Raw genomic sequence first — 24400 nt, 5'->3', positions numbered from 1 at the left:
AAGGTGGAAAGTTAGCGGGGGTTCCGAATTATTGGAATGGTAGAAAGGTCTACGTGCACATTTTAAGCCGACAAAATTGATTTGGCTTTATGTCATAGATCTCTTGTAGGCACACCTGACGATGGCTTTGAAGGCATTGTGCCTGCAGGAGATCTTCAATGGTCGAGCAGGGCAGACCGCGAACTGCATACCGGCGGTAGAGGTTTCTCCGCTCGTCAGCATATAAACATGCCTGGCGCGTCACGTCATGGCACCGTGCCAGCTGCCATAGCTCCGTACCATGTTCCTGTCCCCGTAACTTCTGCAGCATACATTTGGCATCATCCCATTTGTTCTTCTTGGCAAGCCTTGCCCAGAAGAACAAATTCCATGGTGTCAAAAGTATGCTGCAAAAGGTACGGGCACAGGATCGGGATCCGGAGCAATGGCGGCTGATGTGACGTCAATGCAAGCTATGTATTCAGAGCAGATTGCGTGTGGTAAAATGTTTCCACGCTTGCATGCTAATATAAAAAATTTCCGATTGATACGCAGAAAAAGCTTATAGAAGATAAATGACACCCCTTGCTAATAACCGACGGACAACATCTAAATATCGGAGGCCATGTCTAAATCTAACAGGTCCGCCGAACGACCGCCAGGACAGGGGTCACGAAACGTCAATTATTCCTCTTTCTTTTCCTCCTTGCCTTTTATTTGCAGCAGCCAGTGGCGGAGCAGACTAAAAATAAAACGCGCTCGCGAGACAAAAGTAGCTGTTTCGGCTAGCGGGGTAGATTGAAACAAACGATTTGCTATTTCGGAAACCGATTGCACATGCCCAGCACGCGATCGGCGGTGACCTCTTGTGCGGGCCACGAACGAGAACTTCCAGCGCGGTGAGCATTTTTGTTCAAGCAACTTGTTAGAGGAGGGCCGGGGCCCCTTCGGCCTCGAGCCATGTATGCGACTGGCTCGTCTGCAAGTACGTGCATTTGCGGCCAAGGCTAGGTCTGGCAATTAAAGTCGTTTTGCGTGCGACGGGGTTTGCAGTTTGTTTGGCTTTGTCCCCGACAGCTCGTAATTGCCGTGGTAACTTCCGAAGAGATCTATTTCCCCGTCCAGTGGGGAGCTAGCGCCGAGTTAACTAGCCTCTCCTGCTGCGATCACGTGACGAGAATAGCAAGCGTCTCCAGGGGTATGCAAACCAAACCTAGAAGACAAGGCCTGCTCCTTTCCCCCCCCAAACGTCATCACCAGTGGGTCTATGCAGCAAGGCCTAGCTATAGCTTTCGTCAGCGTCGCCGCCAACGCGTCTCGCAGCATCCCACAACGAGCCCGACGTTAGCATGGGGTGACGGCAAGACGGACGCGCCTGCCCCTTTGCGGCGTCTCGTCGTGGTTGAGCGTGTTTGCCGCTTGGGGCGGGTCGGGGGTCCACTAACGATGACGTCATGCGCAGGCCTTGTCTTGTAGGTGGTATTGCTTGCGCCCGGAGACATCAACGCCATCTCTATTAGCTTCACATTCACTTATATTTCGGGTTCAAGGCTCCTTACGGGGCACGGCCGGGTTCCGAAGAAACGCTCCTAATGACCGCGTTCTTAATTAGTCGTTCCTAATTAGGTGTCCCTTATATGCGCGCTTCCAGTCTCTTTAGTACGCTACGTGTCTGCTTCCTTGTAGAAAGTGTTTGCTCCATCATTGATCACCTACAGGATAATCTACACAACGGTAGGCGAAGAACTATCTGAAATTTTAAGTTTAGTATGAATAGTGTTTTGCTCTCGACTACATATATGAAACCTTACCTATTATACTCTCATATATAAATGCTGAAGCCTTCTGCGTTTGAAAGGTGAGTAAGATTTCGTGACTACCGTATTTTCAGGGCTATAGTCCGCACCCGGTGTATTGTCTACAAAAACCAATTTAGGCAAAAAACAAAGTTTTTGCTTAGATAGTTTTTACCTGGTGCATAGTCCGCACGCTGTGCATAGTCTCCACCAGGTGCTTAGTCGACACGAAAATCTTCTCATACACGGCACACATTGACAAATGTCTGCTTTCTTAGCTCCCAAAGAAACTTGTATTATACATAAATCATCATTAACAAACTCTTTCATTCACAAAAATCCGTCACGTCTCGTCATAAGGAACGATCTTGAAAACAAACTTCCTGTATCCGCACGCGTAAGTCCGCACAGCCTAAAATTTCGACTTTTAAACATACACAGTCCGCGGACTATAGCCCGGAATGTACGGTATACTCGCTGTATGAGCCTTTTTGGTTAAATTAGCCAATTACGTTTCTCGGCATAATTACTTTCATTCTCAACCACGAATCGGTTGCCGTTCTGTCACTATACGGTGGGGCATGGAGCATTGAAGCACATTCATCCCTGAGAGCAATTAGGCAGTGTCACCACACATCTGGAAACAGGAGAAAGTAAAATAAACTTCCTAGAACTGACACACTAATTCCTTGACTTAAGCATCTATAAACTTTGATATGAACAAATAAAATGGGACCCTTTCTTCCGGCAGTCTATTATTTTCGTGTACCTGATGAACGCGCACCCGCAAGGAAGCTTTCAGCACCGTATTATTGGCAACAATCAGGCGTTGTTTCCTCGCCATCTAAAGACGCTCTTTGATGGGGAAAAAACGAATTTGCAAGTCGGTAAAGGCATTAGGGGGTAATATAGGAAGTCAAAGTAATACGACAAGGCGTGAAGTTGGGCTAGTTGGTTCATAATGCAAACTTGGAAACAGCGCGATGAAGACAAGGGACAAGAACGAGGAGTGAACGAACACAACGCTGACTGGCAACTGAAGTTTATTCCTGCGAGGACCAGAAAGGAAAACATAAAAGATGCAAGATGGATAAAACATAATCTGCCAAATTTCTTAATGAAAGACACTTCGTCATCCGCCAAAGCTAGGGACAGGGCACTAACACATGTGTCCGCTCCGTAGGTCGAAATAAAAAACGCCTCATCAATATCTCTTGTCACCTTGTTGCGGTGACGAGCCAGAATCTTAATCTCCGTGAAACCCGAGCCGTGAGAACGCAAGTTTGACGTGCCTGTTGTGTTTTCAGCTCCTTCAAAGTCTTTGCGCCGCAGTTAATCGTGTTGGGTCATCTGGGCCTCGGTGTGTGGTTAGCCACCGAACCCGATATGTTACGTGGGCGACGGGTGTCGTGTATCTGATCCCTTTGTCGTGTGGCAGGGTGTACATAGGTCAGACGGGAAGGTGTGTCAATGTTAGGGCCAGGGAGCATTTCCTTTCCCTTCGGTCTTCACCGTCGGGACACCTTGCAGTTCACTGCAATAGGTGTTCGTGTTCTCCGGTTTTCACGGAGGATTCTGGCTCGTCACCGCAACAAAGTGACTAGAGAAATTGATTAGGCGCTTCTTTATTTCTACCTACGGAGTGGACACGTGTGTTAATGACCCGTCCGTGGCTTTGGCGGATGACGAAGTGTTTTTTATTAAGAAATTCGGCAGATTTGTTTAAGTGCTCGGGCGTGCCTTAAGGGGGTGGATTATGTTTTATCTATCTTGCATCTTTTATGTTTTCCTTTCTGTTCCTCGCAGGAATAAACTTCAGTTTCCAGTCAGCGTTGTGTTCGTTCACTTGTCTTCTTCGCGCTGTTTCCAAGTTTGCGTCAAAGTAATACATTACGTCTGCTGCTTGGAAATCCGTTTTCTTTGTTACCTCGCTGCTGATGTTGCGATATCAGTGGCTTCGCATCAGGCACGTAGCCAGGGGGGGGGGCCCGCTGAAACCTTCCATTTTGCTGGGACCTCCTCTTCCCCCTCTCCCTCATACAGCATTTTGTCATGGGCACCCCCCCCCCCCCCCCCCCCCCGAAACAATATCCTGGCTACATGCCTGCTTCGCATTATGGGGCAATATAGGAAGTCAAAGTAATACATTACGTCTGCTGCTTGGAAATCCGTTTTCTTTCCTCGCTGCCGATGCAACGATATCACCGGCTTCGACTTCATTCCACTACAGGCAGTTATGAAACCGCATTCTATACGTCAGTAGCCTGATGGACACAACAGTATGCCCACGTTCTCGGTCGGTGACAGAAGCTCCAGATTGGTGGCCGCACTTGCCGCCTACCAGGCTACACATCGTACTTCAATCGACTCGCGATTTATGGTCCAAAATGTTGCCTTAGCCCCTACCCGTTGTTTTCAACAAATAGTCTTCACAGAGCGTCCAAGATGGTTCCGACAACTGCACCCCTGGCCGCATTCCGGGCGCCGTACCGGTTGCAACTGCTCGTGTCCGTCCACTCCCCTCCTGCTCTGCCTGGCCGCTTCCCGCCCCTTCCTCTAGCTCAAAATTGTTTTGTGCGCCCCCCACCTTCTCCTGCCAGGCCAGCGCCATAGCGCACCCACACGTTTTACTTCCAAATGAGCGGCGCGCTTCGTCTCTGGCCCAGGAACTTTGTGCTTTGACCTTGAGGTGACCTTGACGGGTCAGCGGGTGCCCCACGCACTAACCTCGGTACGCCCCTCCTCCAATCCGCGGTCCCCCTGGCGGCGACCCCCGGGACGAGACAATGGCGGGTCAGGTCACGACCATCGGCGGGGAGAGAATTGCGCCATGTGCATTCGTGATCAAGAGCGGGCCGATGGCGCCGTGCTGGAACTGCCGGCCCAGCGACGTGGCTGATGAGGCCGGGAAGTCGTGCCGCGATCGCTCTTCCTGCGCTGCCTCCCAATGACAGGGCAATATGTGAGCGGCGCCCCGGGTGCAGGCGCTCGCTGGCTTACTCGTTGCGTCTGATTGGAGGGCCATTACGAGGGATGCCACACAGCGAGGCCATTACTTCTGGGTGCTACGGGACGGCCTGTGATTGAAGGTGGCCAGAGTGGTGCCTGGAGCCAGCTGCTAACCTGCCTCTAGAGTGATGCGATGGCCCATTAGGAAAAAAGAGTCGAGAAGGATGGACGCTAAACAAACGCTCGATGTCTGTGGGCGCACCGTGCCCGGGTGGCACCGATACCAGGACGACCCTCTGGTCGTTGGCTTCCGGCCACGGTGCTTGTCGAAGTGATGCGTCCTCGCTGTCTCCACTGCAAGCTTAATGACTTCCGTTCTCATGTGGTGTGGCAGAGTCCTGTTGACTTTTTGTTACTCAGCGGTCCCATACCTGACAATCGTCCTAACTGCGTCGCCGAGTTTTTATGGCCTATAATTTTTAGGTCTATACGTTATTGCGGCCTAAAGCAGTTTTATGGCCTACGATTAAACGGCATTTTGCTGCGTGACAGCCCTCTTCCTTCCACGGTTGCTGAATGACGCCAAGTGCAAGGCGTCTCTTTTGGGCGAACATACAATGATGACTCCCAAAATGCCAAGAAATTCTTCACCAAGAGTGAATTTGTTCACGTGTTGTGCCAGATTTACGTTTAAATATTTCCAGCATCGTGGATGCGACGGCTCACATGTTCGGAGTAAATGTGTTACAGCCACAAGCAGATGCTCAAAACGAGGTTATTGCACGGCGGTTTTTTGTTCTCTGAGAGTAACGTAAAAGTGAACGTTTTAAGCAAATAGTATGTTTATATTCTCAGGTAGGTAAATTTCCCAAAGTTAAGCGGAGACTCTATGACTCCGACTCCTGTCCCTCCGTCGGAGTCTCCATTAAACGGCTTCAGAGCACCCCCGGATGCAGTTCGAACCCTCTGTGTTAATTGCTGCTTGTTTTATTTCCTTTTGCTTTTCTTGTGGAACATTGTGAGATGGCCGACAAAGCAGAACAAAGATGCTAATCTGACGCTGCAGCTGCTGAAGCGTAAGCTTGTGTCATTTTGTTCTTTATAGCTGCTGAAATTGAGACTGAACCGAATGAAACTTATCTTAAGTACGCCGGAATTTAATTGACAATGTCTGTTAGTAACAAAGGTAACGTTGTGAGCTTTATTTTGCTTAATCGTCAGATTGAAAAAAAAAATGTAAACATAGTCCGATTGCGAAGCTTTTGTTCGTGTAGTGCGCACAGTATCGATATGAAGAAGCTGCACATCTTTCTTTAGCTAAGCGGCTGATGGAACCATTTACTGAAACTGCCTGAGCAACAAAGAACGTACGCAGTATACAGTATATTACAGAAAAAGAACCGCTAATCGTTCCCAAGGTTGTGTTTGCCATAAACGCTAGGCGCCGTACACGATAAAGATCGAAAGAACACGAGAAGCACCTGGTGAACACCAACAAGGGGAGGTAATTAGCAGCGTTTACAAAATATAGCTGCACGTGCTTACGCGTAGCAACTTCAACAAAAAGATCGGCATAAGGAAGCAGACGATTTATTTCACGCATCAAACAAGGCTACCAACAGATTCCGACTTCATCACAATGCCGCACGATGATATGGATCACATTTCGTTGCTTCTCCGACGATAAAACCATTGTGGCGTCCGTCGGTTTATCAGATACGTATTCCGAACGAACCAACAGTTTCGAAATGGCTGCCAAAGCAAGAGCGAGATGCCCGCGATATGCGTCTGCTCTTGGCGAAACCACGCGGAACTGCGTCAGCCTTCTCGAAGTATAATTTTTAGAGCGCAGCTCTCAGGCGCCCGTTTCCGGTTTGAGCAGCGTCGCCGTCGCCGTAACCGCGCGGTGCATCATGGGAAATGCCCCATAATGCACCGCGCGGGGCCCTCGGGAACGCGGGGAGGAGGGGGAGGGAGGAGGACTGTGGATGAGGGGAGGACGAGGGATGAGCAGAAGGGAGGGGACAGGATGGGGCACCTACCCTCCTCCTCATGAGGATACCCTACCCTCCTCTTCCTTCTCAAGAGCTGCGCTCTAATTCGGCGTTACAGAAAGTTGCAGACGTCCTTATTTATTTTATTTTTTTTTTTTTGACTCCACAAGCACCGAGTCTGAGGATGGAGTTTGACTCGAGTCACGAGCACGGGAAGTGCGCGTGGCCCGTTTAGTGAGAGGAGTGACTCGAGTTCGCGACTCCGATTGTCTACTTAACGCACCCATTGTTGACCAATTAGATTTTCCTTACTTTCTTACAGGGCTGGGCAGAGATACTCCGAAAAGACTTCCGGAGTACACATACGGCGACACATGTATTTGAAGGCCAAAACACAGATACTGAGTTGCGTTTGTCATTTACGTAACAGGATATCCCCCAGATCCTTCTGCATAAACGGCAAAAAAGTATTCGGAATACAGATACAGATACATACGGCCAATTCGTCTGGGCCCGCATCGCAAACGGTGGTATAGGTGCAGGTCGTGGCGATTGGAAATGGTTGAACTTGTGTTCCACTTTTTTGTGTTGGGTTAATGCAGTTCCCCTTCCCTCGAGCTCTTAATCTAGTCACAGCTACCCTCACAAATGCCGATAAAAAGTATGATCACTCCCAGTGAACCACATCTTTGTATACAGGAAGCCCACGACAGCTTGCCATACTCGACAAAAAAAGTCTGCCCGAAACGAAGCCTGTTTTTCCGGGGCTTGAGTCACCCAGGTTGAGAAGAATGGACAACCGAAACACACAATCTGTTGCAACACAAGAGAAAGAGAAGTCTCTGCCTTCTTCACTATCGATGATTGCTGCTTTTTTTTCTTTTCTCGTCACTCGCTTTCTTTCCAGCGTTTATTCTGCTAAAGGGCAAAGAGTCGAGAGTTTTTCTGGAGGTGGTTATCCTGATGTTCTTTCCTGTGGCCTTTCCTCATGCCACGTTTGCCCTTATTTTTATATTTCTTCAATATTGGCGACTGTTCACGATATACCAATCAATCAGACTTCCCCCCTTGTAGAGAACGTTATGGGGTGGGCTCATCTAAAGTTTCGGATCCCTCGCGCCAAAAAGAACGTCTTCAGTTCACCCGTAAATATCTGAAAGTCATCTTTGACAATAAATGTAACGCAATTCCTAAGCCTGGCAGAGTATCTCGATACAAGCGATACATCGTAAACGTATTTCACTACCGGCACACAAATACATTTTTGAGATGCATTTCGATAGAGAAATAGAGATACTCGAAAGTATCTCTAAGATACTATCGCGATACCGCGCCCAGCCCTGCTTTTCATACAGTAGCGTTTCACGAGTCCTACGCGGTCATGGAGAAACCGCTCAACGACGGCATGATCGCGGGCACATTTGAGTGAAAGCTAGCGAGCCAGCGATCTTGCACTATGTGGACGGCCATCATGTGAGAGAGAGAGACGAGCCTCGACGGTCGAGGAAGCTTGACCCTCCTTTTCATGGAGGGATGAACTGTGGCGCCCCCCGTGCACGTCGATTGACGTCCTTCCTGCCGGCTGAATGGATCGTTAGGTGCCGCATGCTCGCTTTGTTGCCGCAGATGCGCCGTGCTTCGAGTGACCCAGAAAACGCTCGCCCATCACCCGCACGGCTACCAAGATCGGAGAGAAGGAAAAGCAAATAAGCGCAACAACGATGCTGCAGTCGTCTCGCTTTTACGTTGCTTTTCTTTTTGTTTTCCTTCCGCAAAGCATCTAGCTTTCCAAGTGTGCTAACGGTTTCGGGTATGCTACCGTTTGCTAGTCGTAGAACGACAGCAATGGTTCCGTCGTGTGACGGGCCGTTATTTACTTATTTATTTTTTCTTACCTTTGTGGCGCTTACGAGCGAAAACGTCTGGGTTCACGATGGCGTTTTCGTGCAGAGACGAGAAGGCGCGCGGCACGTTGAGCTCGCGCAATATGTACTTTGCGGGTCGGTGTGATTTGTATCGCGGGGAACGGGTCGTTCTCGATGGCTGAATACTAGGACATGTTTATCTGTCTGGTGGGGTGGTATAAGACATCCTTTTTTCTTTCTTTCTTGCTAGAGCGCCGAATAAATAGGCGCAGATGATCTCAGAGGGACCGTTCACACCAGTCTTCTACACGTTACTCTAAAAAAAATTACTTGATCAGAATTACAATTTCCCTCGATTAAAAAGTATTCGGTTAGATTACTCGATTACTCGAGACGAAAGATAATTGGCTGGTAATTTAAATATTAACAGTTACTTCTCCGATTACATCGCAGTTTTAGAACGACATTTTCCTGCCGGTTTCAAAACGAGTACTTCGTACTGTGTATTATTGGATTCGAGTAACCGAATTATGATCCACACATTTTGCTAAATTATCCTTCTATCCGAGATTTGGTTCGAGCATTCCTAAGTAAGAAACTCGTTCGAACAAAGGGAGAGGGAAAAAATTAAAACGCTTACGAGTAATTTGAGTAATTCCAAAAGTAATCATAATACTGTTGCGATTACTCCCTAATAAGCGTAATTAAATTAGCACAAAATTACTTCAAAAAGTAAATGAGTACCGTACAGGTTCACACGAACGATCTGTTTTTAGGTGCACCACTCGACATGAAATAAAGTTATTTCATAATTGTTTGTATTATCGCTAGTTCTGTCTGTGCGAGCGTGCATGCGCGCGTGTGTGTGCCTGCTTTACATGGAGATGGCCACGACCTCGTCATAGGTTGCTGCCCTTTGGCGGTTGCATGTTTATTCAATTACGCAGTTGGACTAGTTGGTGCATATTTAGGTACACAATATGATAGCCCAAACCGACAAGGACGGAGATAGACCAAACAGGACAAGGCAGACCCCCACATAAGTTCCTTACTGGCCCAAACCACCATTTTGCTGCCGTTTCACCGCGTTTCATTTGAAAATGGCGAGTGCTGCAGAACGCTCGCCCGAGACGCTGCGACTCCTCCGATACCACTCGAGGTCACGATGTGCTTCCTTCTATTACGACGCTAAGCCAAATCAAAAACGATCCGGACGCGGAAAATCTTTTCTTTTTTTCGACCTCGGTTGCAGTATTTTGAAAGTGTAATTGAACCGGTCCATGCAGCATCCGCACGACCTTTGCAGCTTCCGTCCAACCGCAGCGACCATGGCGCTCTCTTCGTCTGCACCTTTGAAAGCCGAGAGCAAGCGGTAAACCTCGAATCAGGGGCGGAAGCAGGAGTTTCCTGAGCGGGGGGTCAGGTGTTGGTCAGCGTACCATATGTTTAGGTACCCCCTCCCCCTCTCCCTCGTCTCACGCCTTAAATTTTACACATGCAGAAATCAAGAGGGAGGTCAGGACATCCGGACCTCCCCCCCCCCCTTTAAATCCGCCCCTGCCTCGGATCGTTGCTGTCTCACCGATTTGGCGTCTATTTGGACCAAATTAAGCTCATGATGGGCGTGATAGGACGGAGGGGAAGAGAGAGGAAACTCTTTGTCCCAAAATAAAGGCAATTGTTCACGCAGGCCAAACAGTTTGCTGCGCAGAAACGCAGTGTTTCATTAAACCGCGCAGTCACATTGACATCATCGTAAAAAAAGGTGTTTGTTGCAGGTATGGTGCCTGGAGCGCGTCTTCGACTGGTGTGTTTAGCGTCCTATCCCGCCCATACATCAAAAGTGGTCCCGATGTGGCAACAAATGACGCGAGTGTCATGCTGTTGCCTGTCGCGATCCTGGCGGTTGGCCGTAGAAATGCTGGCAAAAAGCACGAGCGAACGCGAGTGTCGCTGTCGTCACGGCGTCCCGTTAGGCATCCCAACTTCCGGCTGCACTGGCTTCCGTGAACTGTCACCGTTGAAAGCGACCTGCAGCAGAACAGGCATCTGCTACATACACCATAACTGTTGGGACGCCACCAGGGTCGTGACCGGCGACAGCATGACACTTCTATGACGTCATCAGGCGGAAATCGAGGGACCACTCTTTTGGCCGCGGTAAACACACCAGTCAAAGACGCGATCCAGGCACCATAGTTGCAGGCATGGTGATTATCTGCGCACACGCCTCAAGTATTTCCAGGTTATGTTCGCTTTGTTTCATACACATGTGTGCTCTATACACGTGTGCAGACAGTTTTTTGAGTCACCAATGGACCTTTTCCACATACCGACGGCACCAGGCGGTGGCTGCACGAACTAAAAATCGAGGAAATGACCTACCTGCGCTACCAATCGATACCGGGAGCTACGCTACCAGTTTCTTCGCTCTCCGAGCTGCGGCGCGTGCCCAACGCGAGCTTAAAGATGGGCATCCGTGGCGTCCACCCAATCGTTGTGTTTTTCCTTTCGTCCACTTTCTTTTCTTGTGTAACTTAATTATATATATGCTGCAATTACCTGTTCTACTCGCTTATCCACAGGCTCGTTCCGAATTTCCTCGATTTTTCGTTCCGACTTCCGCCGCTTGGCATCGGGCGCTCGCGCGTGCGCAGAACGCTTCTCGGAAAATGTTCATTGGGCCTTCACGCAGGCAAGACATACGCCCCGGACAATGCATGCACACTGTCTTTTGTATGATGTAGTAGCAGTCCGACCACAGCTATAGAGACTTTTAGTAGAATATTTCCGCCGTCCCGTAACGCTCTCAGCAACACGCCATGAGATATACGGACCTTTTAGACAAGGCTTGCTGCGCGCGGGTGCAGTAGCAGCGTCTACGCTGCGTTAAGCGTTGCGCGACGGCGGTCACAATTTATGGAAACTCCCTAATGAGCCTCACTGATCGATTCACAGCGTCCCTGCCTTTGCCGCGCGTGACATTGTGCCTTCAATATTTAAACGAGTACGAACTCGTATAGTGACGGCACGGTTCGAGCAAGCGGACACGGAGTGACTTGACTGGCGTCACTTTTTCCACCGAAATCCACATGCCGGCCCGAACCAGTAAAGCGGGCGACGTCTCAGTTGAAATAAGACGCAACGGCCCCTGAAGGCTCGTTCACACAGTCGCGTCGAGCTATTGCTATGGCGACCTTTACGACGACCCAATGGGGAGGCGCTGTGCTGCACGAGGCAACGCGGCGCAACGCGGTCGACGCAACTGTGTGAACGAGCCTTGAGAGCTTGGGTCTCATGCCCGCGGGGGGGGGGGGGGGGCATATTACGTTTTTGGAAAGTGCAAGGGTGTACATCGTGCCAGACGGACTCGTGTTTGGGGGTGCATCTATCGACTCTCCGACGTCATTCTATACAGTGGTGGCGCTTCGTGCGCGCAGGCACCTTCACCTTACGCGCAGTGCCCATACTTGGTGTGGGCAGACACGGGCTCGTTTCTAAACACTGTGTCGGTGTATATGTGCGAACACGAGGGTAAAAGCGCGAGTCGCATATATTGTTGATTTAATTACAAGCTCGAACGCTCGAAGTCAACGCTCGAACGTGTTCCGATTTATGTGCGGCGATCTGAAGGCGCATGCATTGGGAACCGTTGGGAATTCGCGGACATCTCGGCTCTTTTCCGGTTCCGTATCGCACCGTCGAATGCAACCGACAACGATCGCCGCGAACAAAAGGATCGGCTTTGCATTCGCTCGCTCAACGCCCCTGCCCGGTCACCTCGATCGCCTCATTGTTTCGCCGCCCCAAGGCAGTCTGCCGACGGCAAAGACGCCGGACGGCGGGGAAATAGAAGTCGGCATCCTCATTGATTGGGATCGAGCCCGCTCCTGCGCGAAAACGCGCCGTCATCCTTTCCGAGATCGTACTCCGAAGATTCTTGAATACGCGTTTTTGTTGCTGTTTTATCGTTTGGTAGTGGAGAACGGGTGGCGAACCTTGTTTACGGCAAAATCCGGGGCATGTCATGCCCTCGCCATTCTTTGCCTCGAAAGATCTCTATTCTGATGTTGATTGCTCCAGTATAATGGAGTATAGCTGGTATATGGTCTGTGACAATCTTCCTATTATTTTAATTAGGTGATTTAGATTCAAGTCATGAGCTGCTAGGAATGAAACTTCGGAGCTGGTGTTCGTGGCTTCACGACGTCAACAAATTCAAGCAGGCTGACAGAGCCCCGAACAAATGGTCGTTAAGCACTGAAAATGCCGTGCCATTGCAGGTTTCAGCCGATGCCAGCTTATGTAATCGTGTATGGGCTTTGTGTTCCAGAATGCAACATTAAAATTTGTATCAGTTTTGGCGCCGCGTTGCGTATACCTAGAGAAACCTCCTGAAGTTTGTAAGAAGTTATTGAGATGTAACTCGTAAACGAACGAGTGCGCCACCTGATGGATTTAGGAGTAAACTTTCGTGACATAAAAGTTGCAAAAAATCCGTTTCTACCCAAAATGTGAAGAAAAAAAAAGTGGTGAGAGATGGTGTTAACGTGTAAACGATAATGGCACCGCCTGCCTATTGATGGAGGCCTGTGGCCCATAGTGGTCCCTTTTGAGTTCAGTTGTCTTGCAACCCTTCGAGCGAAGTGACGGCCCAACCATACTTTCACGAGGAATTCACCGGTTGATTGCTTTCGTGTTCTCATTGGCTGCAGTCCGCCGAGTATTGCATGTCCAGGGCCGATGGTCCGTGTCCTTACTCTACAATAGTCGTGGCGTTCTTCCTCCAGGTCTTGGTGGTGCTCGGGGCGTACATCGACGGCTTCTGGACCCCGTGGCACGACATGGCGGTGGTCTGGCTCCGACTGGCCCAGGGCTTCGTGTTCCCGCTTATCCTCTGCCTTACGGACAGGTACCACTGGACGGCTCTCAAGAAGACGCTTCAACGGCGATCCGCCTCGGCTGACTTCACCGGTACGCTCCTTGTCGAAGGGAAAAAAATTGGCTACATGTTTGATCATTCTGTCAAACGCTCTTAAATGCGGTAGCTTTATAGGGCGTGGGCGGTGCTTTTAGTTCGGATGAGGCCTAGGGCAGGATGACCCTTAGCCTTTCAGTGCCTGGGGTGGGTGGTTCTCTTAGCTGAGGTGGTGCCTAGGGCAGGGTTCTGTATGGGAACAGACTACACTCTAAAAAAAGGGTGTAAAAGGGTGTATGGTTACACCCTTTGTCCCATATAATACACCTCAAAACTTCAATTCGACGTACAGCGCCCTATAGTCGAGCAGACGGCCCAACATTTTACGAGGGGCTTGATAGCCGTGTGGTACAACTTATTAAAATAGCTCTACGTGCTACTGAATCCTTTTATTCTTCACTAAATATCAGTTGCGAGTCAGCGCCTGTCCGTGTCTGTGTCTTCTACTTGTCCTCGTCTTTAGCGCTACTTCTAATTTCGTAATGTATAACCAACTAGCCCGTCACATGATGCTTGGACTGGAGCCGATTATATGCCGCCAATGTTGATCCTATAGCCACGCGCTGGGGTCGGCAAGGCACAGGACACACGCTGAGTTCCAGACATTGCTATGGCTCGGCTATTGTCGCCGTTGCAGCGATTGGACACGGGCCACTACCCGAATGCTTTTCTAGATAGTAATTATCACGAGCCCAAATCGAGTGCCCACGAAATGCTCAGGTCCAATCTGTGAACCGTATTCAAATATCGTCATTAGGGTGTACTGCGACCCCCAGTCACGTCATCAAGTTTTGCAAAGGAGAGATTGACTGAAAACGATCGCTTTTGTCCTCGAAATTACACCGCAAAAAAGGAGTTTCTTGGTCAGTGGCGTTGCGTGCGAGTATCCTTGAGTCCCACTAGTGCCAGTAAGTTTGTGTAAAGTGAAAAAAACATTCCCATTGGATATCGTTGCACTGCCCCTTTAAATCATAATTAAAAATGTACCGCACAAGTAACGGTAACTTTTTAACGGTAACGGTAAAGCATTCCTTTATTTGCATATAACGAAAAACGTATTTCGTTACTTTTTTTTTTTTGCTAACGCCTACACCACTGGGCTTCACTACCAAGCAAGATGGCGGCGCCCAAAAGTAGTACTTGCAAACGTTTATAGTCAAGTAGGTTTGGATGGTATTTGGCCACTATTAATGGCGGTAATTGAGTAAATGCGCAGGACTGCTCTTCGGTGGTAATGGTATACCATCAGCGTGAAACACAAATTCAAGGACACGTGCGTTTTTTCATCGCAGAGTAGCAACCTTGTGTTTCACAGGTGCGCGGGAAGAGTTCACAGCGTGTTCAAATAGCGATGACGAGATAAGGAAATAACGGCCACCTATCCGAATTTCGTCTTGCTCGCTCCTCGAATGCGGTCGACGCTTTTTTTTGTTTATACCTCTGTGAGATCGTAAACCACCAACACACACACAAGCGACGTGCGCAGCAGGTTCGTTTATGAGACTGCTTTTTCAAGGTCTCGTCACTAGTTTATCTTCGTGTTTGCTTATTTTAACAATCGCGCCTGGTATATTGCTTCGTTCCTTTCCTTTTTCTTTTTTTTTTTTATCGCTTTACACGCATAATGTATGCGGCGTTCTCGAGTAATGAATGGATAACCTATTCATTAATCAATAAAATGCCGCAAAAGTGCGATCAATCAATATCTGTATACGTTCTTCATTAATCAATAAAATGCCGCAAAAGTACAATTAATCAATATCTGTATACGTTCTTCATATTTATCAATACAATACCGCAAAAGTGCGATCCATCAATATCTGTATATCCTCTTCATTAATCAATAAAATTCCGCACAAACGCGTTTGTGTACGGAACACGTAACTAAACCGAAACACCTGTCAGCGCGCAATATATAAGATTTTAGGAAGCAAAGGTTATACACACAGACGCAAGAAGTCCAAGTAGGAAACACTCGAATAATGAAAGCTACTTTCGCGGAGATTCTGAAATGCTTACAAAATATTAACTTCCCGTTTTCTTTCTCTCTTTCCGTGCGATTCATTGTGAGCCCTGCACCGAGCTCTACGCATGCTAACAAGCTTCCGCCCAGATTCCTCGTTAAATATGCTGTCATGAGCCTGGAAACCGCAGCAGAAGCGTTCGCAGATGTTGACTGCACTGACCTCCTTAAAGAAAACAAAAAACAATAACAAAGCGAACGCCTGCGCTAACGACTTCCGCGCGCGAGAAGCATCGCCACAATGATCGCTGAGCACACACAGACAGTCATACAGAGGAGGTCTGTGTTCCGGAGCTATTGACTGGATCCGGGCGTCGACGGCTCCCACGGCTCAGATTCGCGCCAATGTTTGTCTTTTACGTATATTCGTCCGTCTTGTCGCGTTGAAATTGCCAACAAGAATGATCTAGTGTCGGAGCACACGTAGCAGAAACCCGCGCTGCCCAGAGATCCTGCAGGCTCGGTTTTCGCCCCGCCAGTGTAGATACGAAGTACAATGTAGCGACACGCGGTCGTGTATAATCACCAGTGCGTGACACACGTTAAGAGCCCGAATTAGCGATCGCATTGCTAGTGCGGAAACGTAAGACGAAATATTAAGACGCACCAACTTCCCGCTGCCTAGACCTCAGTGCAATTGACTCTCAAAATCTTCCTTGTCACGAAGCGTACGAAAATGACCATCGACTTTTTCGGCTTTCGCTCTATTCTAGCACTAACGGGCAGTCCAAGTTGCCGGCCGAGTCGTCAGAGCGTTGTTCCCTTTCGCAAGACTCAAGCACCGCGACGAAGATCTGTCCCGCCACGCTGTCCCTTCCATTCATGCGAGCTCCGCGGACAAAAGGTCCACGGGACAAAAGACCCGACGTGCACACACCTCTCCGTCCGGGAACGACTCGCGTACGCAAATTCGGATGGTAATTAGCGGCCGCGAGACAATGCCCCGCGAGACACTCTCGCCTTCGACCCCCAGCCACCTTGAGACGGACTTTCCAGAGTGCGCTTCCCTTTCCGGCACCGACGTGACTGGCGCTCTCAAGCTGGGAATGTCGCTTGGGCGGGTGCCCCCTCCCTGACGAGAGTCAGGAGGTCCCCTGCTTTCACTCGCTGACGCGCGCCCCCAGAAAACTCTCGCGAGAGGTGCGTACGCTCGGCTCCGTGGCAGGAGGCCCATGCAGCGCAGGTCCAGGATGGTAAAGATTTCACAGAAACGTGTTCGACCTGGCACGAAGAGCCAGATCATATCGTATAGACAATTGACACCGTTGATTGACTCTTGTTCCAAAGAGGGATTCGGTTAGAGAGAGGTATTTGGAGAATGTTGCATCGGAGTATCAAGCGCAGTCACAAGAACGCCTGCAATCAAACGAAGTCACCGAGGCAGACGAAAGTAGCTGTGATATTTGGTTGCTTCACAGGTGCCTTGAGGAGATTTCTAAGATCGCCTCAATATGGCGATAACTCACTCTGCGGGCCCATAAATCATAACGATGCGCGGCCGATTTCCCTATTAAAAGAGAAATCAAAGATCGAACACACCGAGTTCATCTCCGGCAATGGGAGGAGCTTTGTTACGGCAGCCAGGACGACATGTGACCAATGAAAACGCGACATTTCGTCGAGATCGCAGACGCTGGTATTACAAAATGTGTATGCTTTTGCATACACACTGCAATAATCGTCTCAAAAACAACGCACAAAGTTTTTCTTTTGTTTTTGTTTTTTTCGCGAGAGTAATGTGTTCGGTTGTCAGCTCTCGAACGCGCGCTCGCTGGTTGGGCAACGAGCCGCGTGCATTCGACGTATCACTCCGCGGTTCCACCGCTCGGAGGCGCGCGTATTCTTCGTTCACTATTGGCTGACAGCGGTCCTAATTTCGGAACATGCTCCTCCCAACGCCGGAGATGACCTCGGCGGTCGTGATCTTTGATTGCTTTTTTGGATAGGGAAATCGGGCGCGTATCGTCATGAATTGGGGATTTCTAGGATGCTTAGCGGCAACATAGAGAGTGAGGTATCGCCATATTTAGGCGATCTCAGAAACCTTCTTAAGTTTAAAGGCGTGCTCACACTGCTAATAGATCGCAAAAAAAGAAATCCTGCAGACAATGTCTGAAGCGTGCTTCTTCCTTGTATGACAGTCATGTCACATGTTCGAAGCATACATGAAGCAAACATTCTTCGAATATGTGTGAGACTGCAGCGAACACGGTGTATTTTGTGTGATGGGTGTACAGCGTGACAAAGTTGAGAAGAGAAGTCAACATCCCGTGGACTTAATTATTTTCAAAAAAAGAAAAGAAAAAAAAAGAAAACCAGCGCCGTGTTATCACCAATGTTCGATCTTGCTTAGGCGTGTTTTTTTTTTTTTTCGTTTTAAATGCAGTTATTGATTGTAACGCACCTGAAACTAATCGTTTCTGCTTGAAAGCGGATGGTCAAACTCCACGTTGATGAAGATCATCAACAGGCGAGCCGGTGCACGCTGCACACGTTTAGACTTAGAGGTAAGGGCCAGGAGCTCGAATTGGTGCTCTTCGTGGCTTCCTGTCGGCGTCAGGATCTTAGAATTCGTGCTCGTGTGACGCAAATATTAGTCAGCAATTAAAAAATCAACCTCCCTGGGAAGTAAAGAGTGCGCCGATGAGAGGGCCCTATGCCGAACGACCATGGAGTGATGGTGATAATCAGCTAATCTTAACGTGCAGCTATCGCCGTGTACACGCAGACACTTCCTCGACACTCGAGATGCGAGCAGCCTAAACCAATCCCGAGGCTCTATTTTAGTGCATCCGGCAACCGGCTCCTACTCCAACAAAGGGAAGCCGTACTCGTTGTTCGCAGCGCCTGTCAAGATGTATGCGAGCGAGGCCCGCCGTGATGGCCACAGGGAAGCCGTGAAGACTCCGTGGGATCGTGCGGACGCGAGACTGTTTCCCGGAGGAGAAATTGGCAGTTTAGCTGCCTCGCTTCGTGCGGAGCTGGATGCCGGCCTCGCCGCTCTATCGATACCGTGATCGACTTCGAGGCAAATTGCACGACCGTGCATTTTCGTGAGGGCGTTTGTTTTCGTGAGCGCGCCTCGGCGTGACGCTGAAACGGAAGTTTCATTCATGGTGCCTGGTAGATCGTCAGTCCGTAGAACATTGCTTTCCGAGAGCAGCGATTGGTTTTTCGCCTTAATTTTATCGCGCATGTCCGCGCGGTGTTGCGTAATCTACGGCATGGATACAAACCTTGAAATATACCATAATTTGAAAGCGGCAATGATAAAAGCTGAACATATAACGTCCAAGCCGATGAAACCAGGGCAAGACATACCCTCACCATTTGTTTGTTATCATCCGTTACTCTCCTGCTTTTTTTTTTAGAAACTACGTACAAATCGTGTGCAAAAGTACCCTACCTAATAACGTCGAATTCCACAGTTCTTCCTACTTCCTTGCTTCTCAACAAATAAGATTTTAACGGCAGCTTTACGGAAGATTAGAAGTGCATATATAGCGCTGAAATTGGCTAATGGAAATCTGTTTTTTTTTTCTTTCTTTCACAGGGGAAGACAATCGCTACCGGCTATACACTGGCGATTCCAAGAGTTACATCAAGAGCCTTGGTCCGGTGGCGCCCATTGGCATTGTGACCAACTACAAGCGTTCCTCTGCGAGCTACGGCAAGGTCTCCAAGAAGGCCGTCAGGTCGGCCTCCCACTGCAGTGACCGAGCCAGATTACCGGTGACGGCGCCCAAGTTCTTGGTGCCGAGCATCTACAACGTAGACTGCGTTCTGGATAAGTCCGCCTACTTCAGGGCCGCCCAGATGCAGGAGAGTCCGAGACTAATGTCCCAAAACATAGTCACTCCCGAAGACACTGGAAGTTGTTATTCCATCGACTCCACCCTCAAGGTCCACATTCCTGCGGTTGACTACGACTCCGAGAAAGGAAGGCCCGACAACGACGACCGTCAAGAACATGATATCTCGTGGATCAAGGCGGAAGAGGAAGACCACATCTACGCAACCCTCTCGGATACTCTTAGCTTGCGGTCGACCATCGCGGGCGAGAGCTGTGCGACGTTCAGCGCCCCAGAAGAAGAAACCGACTCAGACGACGCCGGCTCGTTTACAACGGACGCCAATGACGACTTTGAGTTCCACGACACGAGGCCCTGTGGTGGCGAAGTGAGGATGCGTCCGTCCACGACAACAGACACGGCGTACGGAACGTTTGCAGCCACGTACGGGCTGCAGCAGAACACCGGCGACCAGTACGGACAACGGCTGCAGAGGCCCCCGGATCCGCCACCGTACCAAGAGTCTTGTACCATGGCCGCCAGGAGCGCGTCTTACTCAATGAACGATCTCGATCTCATCGACAAGCTGGACGCGGACCCCGCCGAGGAAGGGTTTCACACCGCCTGGAAACCGGCCAGAAGCGAATCCCTAATGTCCCTCTACAATCCCCCGGTTGAAGAACTGCCACAGGTCCCGGAGGAGATCCTCGCCAAGGACCCCAGCAACGACCCGTACAGTCTGGGGCAGAAGGTGATGGAGGCCATCATGAAGAACGGTCGATCTTCTTTTGTCATCCGACGAAACTATGTGCGGAAGGCCAAGAAGAGGATAGGGCTCAAGAAACACAAGCTCGTGTTCGACTGCGAAGGAATCGACGACGGTTTTACGGCCGTGCGAAGGTTCTCTTTCCAACAGCATCGGCTCGGAGGCATCAACGCCATTCGGAGGATCGGAAGCCCCACGAGCCAGTGGCACGTTCCCACCGGCCCCGCCGGAAGGCTGACGGTCATTTCCGAATTTATCTAGGTGTACATAACAAACCATTGCTTTCGAGTCGACCGACTCGCCATCTAGAGGTTGCCTTAATAATGTATACACTGTGGACTCGTCCCATGAAGCCAACGGAAGTGTCAAATGGTGCCGTTGTCATCCCTTGAAGCGCGTGTTGTTATTCCAGCCGTTCCGTAATCAAAAATAGCACGTTAAGATATGATACGCGTAGCGACCAGCACTTCTAGCTTCGCCTCGCATGCTCCCATTGCCCGATAGGATATCACATGCCGCAGCAACTGGCATTGCAGTGGCACTAACGTGCTTTCATGATTTATCCCTTCATGGTCAGTAAAGCGTGTTTCGTATACGTGAAGACCCCGTTATGGAGAAATCGGGCTGTTAGATTCGTAGTAAATTAACGCGGTACTGCTGTAGCATCGAGACAGTAAACCAACGATGCGTTGCGACAGCTTACCGAGAACAGCAAGCCGTTCGCACCATACTTCGCAAGTTGCAGTCACACCGCTAATACATCATACAAAAGACCGTCTCTAGACAGGGCCGGCCCCTGGAGTTGAGCGACTCAGGACGCCATCAGTAGAGGGGCGCCGCCGCGCCCCGCTTTTGAAATTATTTTAGCTTTTTTTTTTTATTTATTTGAACACTGCGCCCGACATTGCCGTTCGTTTTTGCAGTGCGGTTCTCCAAAACGCTCGTGTTGGGCCACCACTCACATGTCGTACTATATTAGATAGGGGCGTATAAAAAGGAAGGGGGCATCACGGCCGGGGTTTGCCCAGGGCGCTTGCCCAGGGCGCTTGATGGTGTAAGGTCGGCCCTGTCTGCAGTTACTGTCTGAAGCGCGCTTCTTCCTTGTATGGTAGTCATGTCACATTGGTCATAAAAGAACTGTCTCTAAACATGTTCGAAGTATACGCATGAATGAAGCAAACATGCTTCGAACATGCCTGAGATGTGTGCGCAGACAATCATGTCATCATGTCCGCATGCAAACGCCGTGTATTATGTATGATTAGGGTCCCTCATTTTCGGGTTTTATATTTTTCAAAAATCGGTGGGTAAAAATCGGGCGCTTGGTTCCATGTTGGTAATCGGAGGAAAATCGAATTTTTCGAAGAATCATTTTGCAATTCGGGTTTTTCAGTTTCATTAATAAATAAATATGCACAAATAACAATAAAGAGTACTAATTAGTTTAAGCTGAATATTTTTTTTCGCAACCAAGTCATTAAAAAGCACGAGACAGCATTTTGGCATCATCTGCAGTTCTGCTGGGCTAGTGGCATCAACCTTTGAACGTGTTCGGTTCTTGGAAATATCTGAAATGAGAAAAGATTCTCTGAACAACGCAGCTTTTAGTATAAACTTCTTTTTTCACACTAGTTGAAATGCAAGGGGAAAAGAACAGAGCAAAGGATACGTTGCAACAAACACAGAAACGACATATTGGTGCATGCTCGATCTGTACTGCGGTTCAATGAAGTCAACAGGATATATCATTGTATCCCAGGTCCGGAGCCAGCGTACGTGTTTCTACCAACGTTTAGTTTCATGGAAAATATTTGGGGAACAAAGTAATGTGGCAACTGATGGAATTCACTTTCTAAATTCGGGTAAAAATCAACATTAACCCGATTTTCATAAGATACGTTTGGGGTGTAAACATCGCGAAATGTCGGGTTTTACCCGAAAACGACGGACCCAATGTAAGATGAACGAGCAGTGTATGACTGTGACTTACGGGGTTCACTCTCGCAAAGTCTCGATTCGTTTCCGACAGAATAAAGTTTGGCATCGCATCGAATCTCGGTACACGTCCCGAAGCGAATTGGAAAGTTTCAGCGGGACGCCGCGTCCGTTTTCAGTGCCTTCGGTGTGTTCGATCAGCCCATGACCCGGAAATACCTCACTGTACATATGCTCATCGTGAATGTCCGACGTGGCACTTGGCGTCCGTTGTACGCCATGTCGCCCCGAGCTGACGGCTTTGGAGTAAAGTGCGGCTGCTCTTCTCCACGGCCGGAGGTTGAGTGAACCTTGTGAACGTGCGCATGGTCGATGAACGGCCGACAGCGGGCACGCTTGGGTGCCGGCGTCTGCTTTAGACAATGGCGTGTGTGTGCCCGGTGCTAACGAACTGGATGTCTGCTTTCCCAATGAACCGTGCCGCGACGGAAGTGCCGCCGCCTGTCTGCAAAGTGCCTGCCGCGTGACGACTTACAAGCTTAATATATACCTCCTTATCCGAAGGGCCACGCCCGCATCGCGCACTTCCCGATGGCCGTGCACTTCCTCCTCTTCAAACAAGAAAAAAAAAACAGTATGTGTGTATGAGTGCATGTGTGCGCGTGTGTGTGTAACCCAGCGGTTTGCTCGATAAAATAAAATAAAAATTCATACCATTCTCATTTGACTTTTTGACGTACGTCTGTAGGTTGACGATTCTCGCAATTTCATGAAATCTATGTGTGTTCGGAAAACCTTACAACAATGTATGGCCCCCTCAGTTTTCACAAGCACCCGTCCAAGATTACAAGGTCACTAGATACGCGAAGATTGAATGAAGGTTGATTCACAGAGAATCGTTTAACGTTGCGTGTGCTTACTTTGAAACACGGCGGTGGGGTACCACGTATATACACGAAGCGACGCAATCACGGTAAGATATTTGCCATTGATAACTTGCATTCGTGTCACGACGAAGTCGAAATCTGAGCGTCCTGCTTCAGTCCTCCTGTCAATGTCGCGATCCTGGCGGTTGGTCGTAGAGACGCCGTCGAAAAGCACGAGCGAACGTGACTGTCGCTGTCGTCGCGGCGTCCCAACTTCTGGCTGCCGAAACTTCTGTGGGCTGCTACACTGGAGAGCGACCTGCGGCAGAACAGGCGTCTTCCACATACACAACCGCTGCTGCAACACCACCAGGATCGCGACCGGCGACGCAGTGGCGTAGCCAGAAGATGTCTTCAGGGGGTGTCTTTTTTTTTTTTTTTTTTTTTGCTCAAATTGTCTAAAATGCAAATAAAAAACCAGAAAGAGGAAAAGAAAATGCAGAAACACAGTTTTATCTACTCTTTTTCTTTTTCTTAGAAGACAAAAATTCAACTTTTTCCCATATCTCGTTTTTTTCCATTTTTAAAGAGGGAAACTTTAACGGTGAACAACGAAAGCACGCAATCAGTATAAAATAATGGGCTTTGAACAAAAAAAGTCCAGACAGGCCCACCACATATTTCGGTGCGTACAATTCTCTGCGGAACACTCAGGTATCCAATGACTGAAAAACTACGGAACAGTGCCAGAGAATAGTGATCGTGCTATGGTCATGCTTTGAGGTTTTCGTTTTTTGATGTCGTTTTGCAAGGAAGGGGCAGAAAAAATCACCGCTTTCTATCATTTTATGGGGTCTAAAAATTTAGTGGAAGGTGCCGTCGGTCGATAGAAATAAGCGAGAGGACACTTTCGGGGCTGACTTGGATGTTCCGGTGAATGTTCTGAAGCGCAACCTCTAGCAAGTGCTCCTGGGACGTTGAAGCTCTCAGGTATGGCTTGAGTCTTCGGAGTCTCGAGAACGAACCCTCCGTTTCTGCGCTGCTAACGGACATGGTGGCCAGGATTTGCAGAAAGCGGTTTACATTAGTAAAGAAGGCCTCCATGCAAAGGCAATTTGCCTGTACCGCTGAGACGCGCTAAGCGGTGTGGTCCTTCCACTTCTGTGTTTAAACCAGAACTTCCCCAGGGAGTTTATTTAACAAACCGAATGCTCCGCACAGGCTGGAGATTTGCTCAAAGTCAAGGCTTGTGGCATCAAATCAAATCAATTGAGTTTATTTCCACGTCGTTGGCTACAAAATCGCTCTTGCCTATAGGGAGGGCGATGCTGCCAGACGTGAGTGTGCCGACCCTGTTGGAGACGTTGATGACGCGAAGTTGTAGGTCAATAATTATTCTTGAAAAAAGCGTCAAGTAATAGCTTGGCTATTGAACTCATTACTTTGACGACTCAGGTG

The 24400-nt window shown here is 49.1% G+C and overlaps 1 protein-coding gene across 1 annotated transcript in view; it reads left to right on the top strand.

Moving 5' to 3' along the window:
- LOC8032665 overlaps positions 1-22794 on the top strand; it is a 103204-nt gene extending 80410 nt beyond the window's left edge. The window contains exons 2-3 of the mRNA XM_029975445.4: positions 13374-13557; positions 19138-22794. Coding sequence (XP_029831305.2) covers positions 13374-13557; positions 19138-20402 — 1449 coding nt within the window. The 3' untranslated portion in view covers positions 20403-22794. The remainder of the gene's footprint in view (positions 1-13373; positions 13558-19137) is intronic.
- The last annotated feature ends 1606 nt before the right edge of the window (positions 22795-24400 follow it).

This window comes from Ixodes scapularis, unplaced genomic scaffold (assembly GCF_016920785.2).
Source record: "Ixodes scapularis isolate PalLabHiFi unplaced genomic scaffold, ASM1692078v2 PGA_scaffold1__304_contigs__length_218370807, whole genome shotgun sequence".
Taxonomy (NCBI): domain Eukaryota; kingdom Metazoa; phylum Arthropoda; class Arachnida; order Ixodida; family Ixodidae; genus Ixodes; species Ixodes scapularis.
This window is presented reverse-complemented; position numbering and strand designations above follow the sequence as displayed.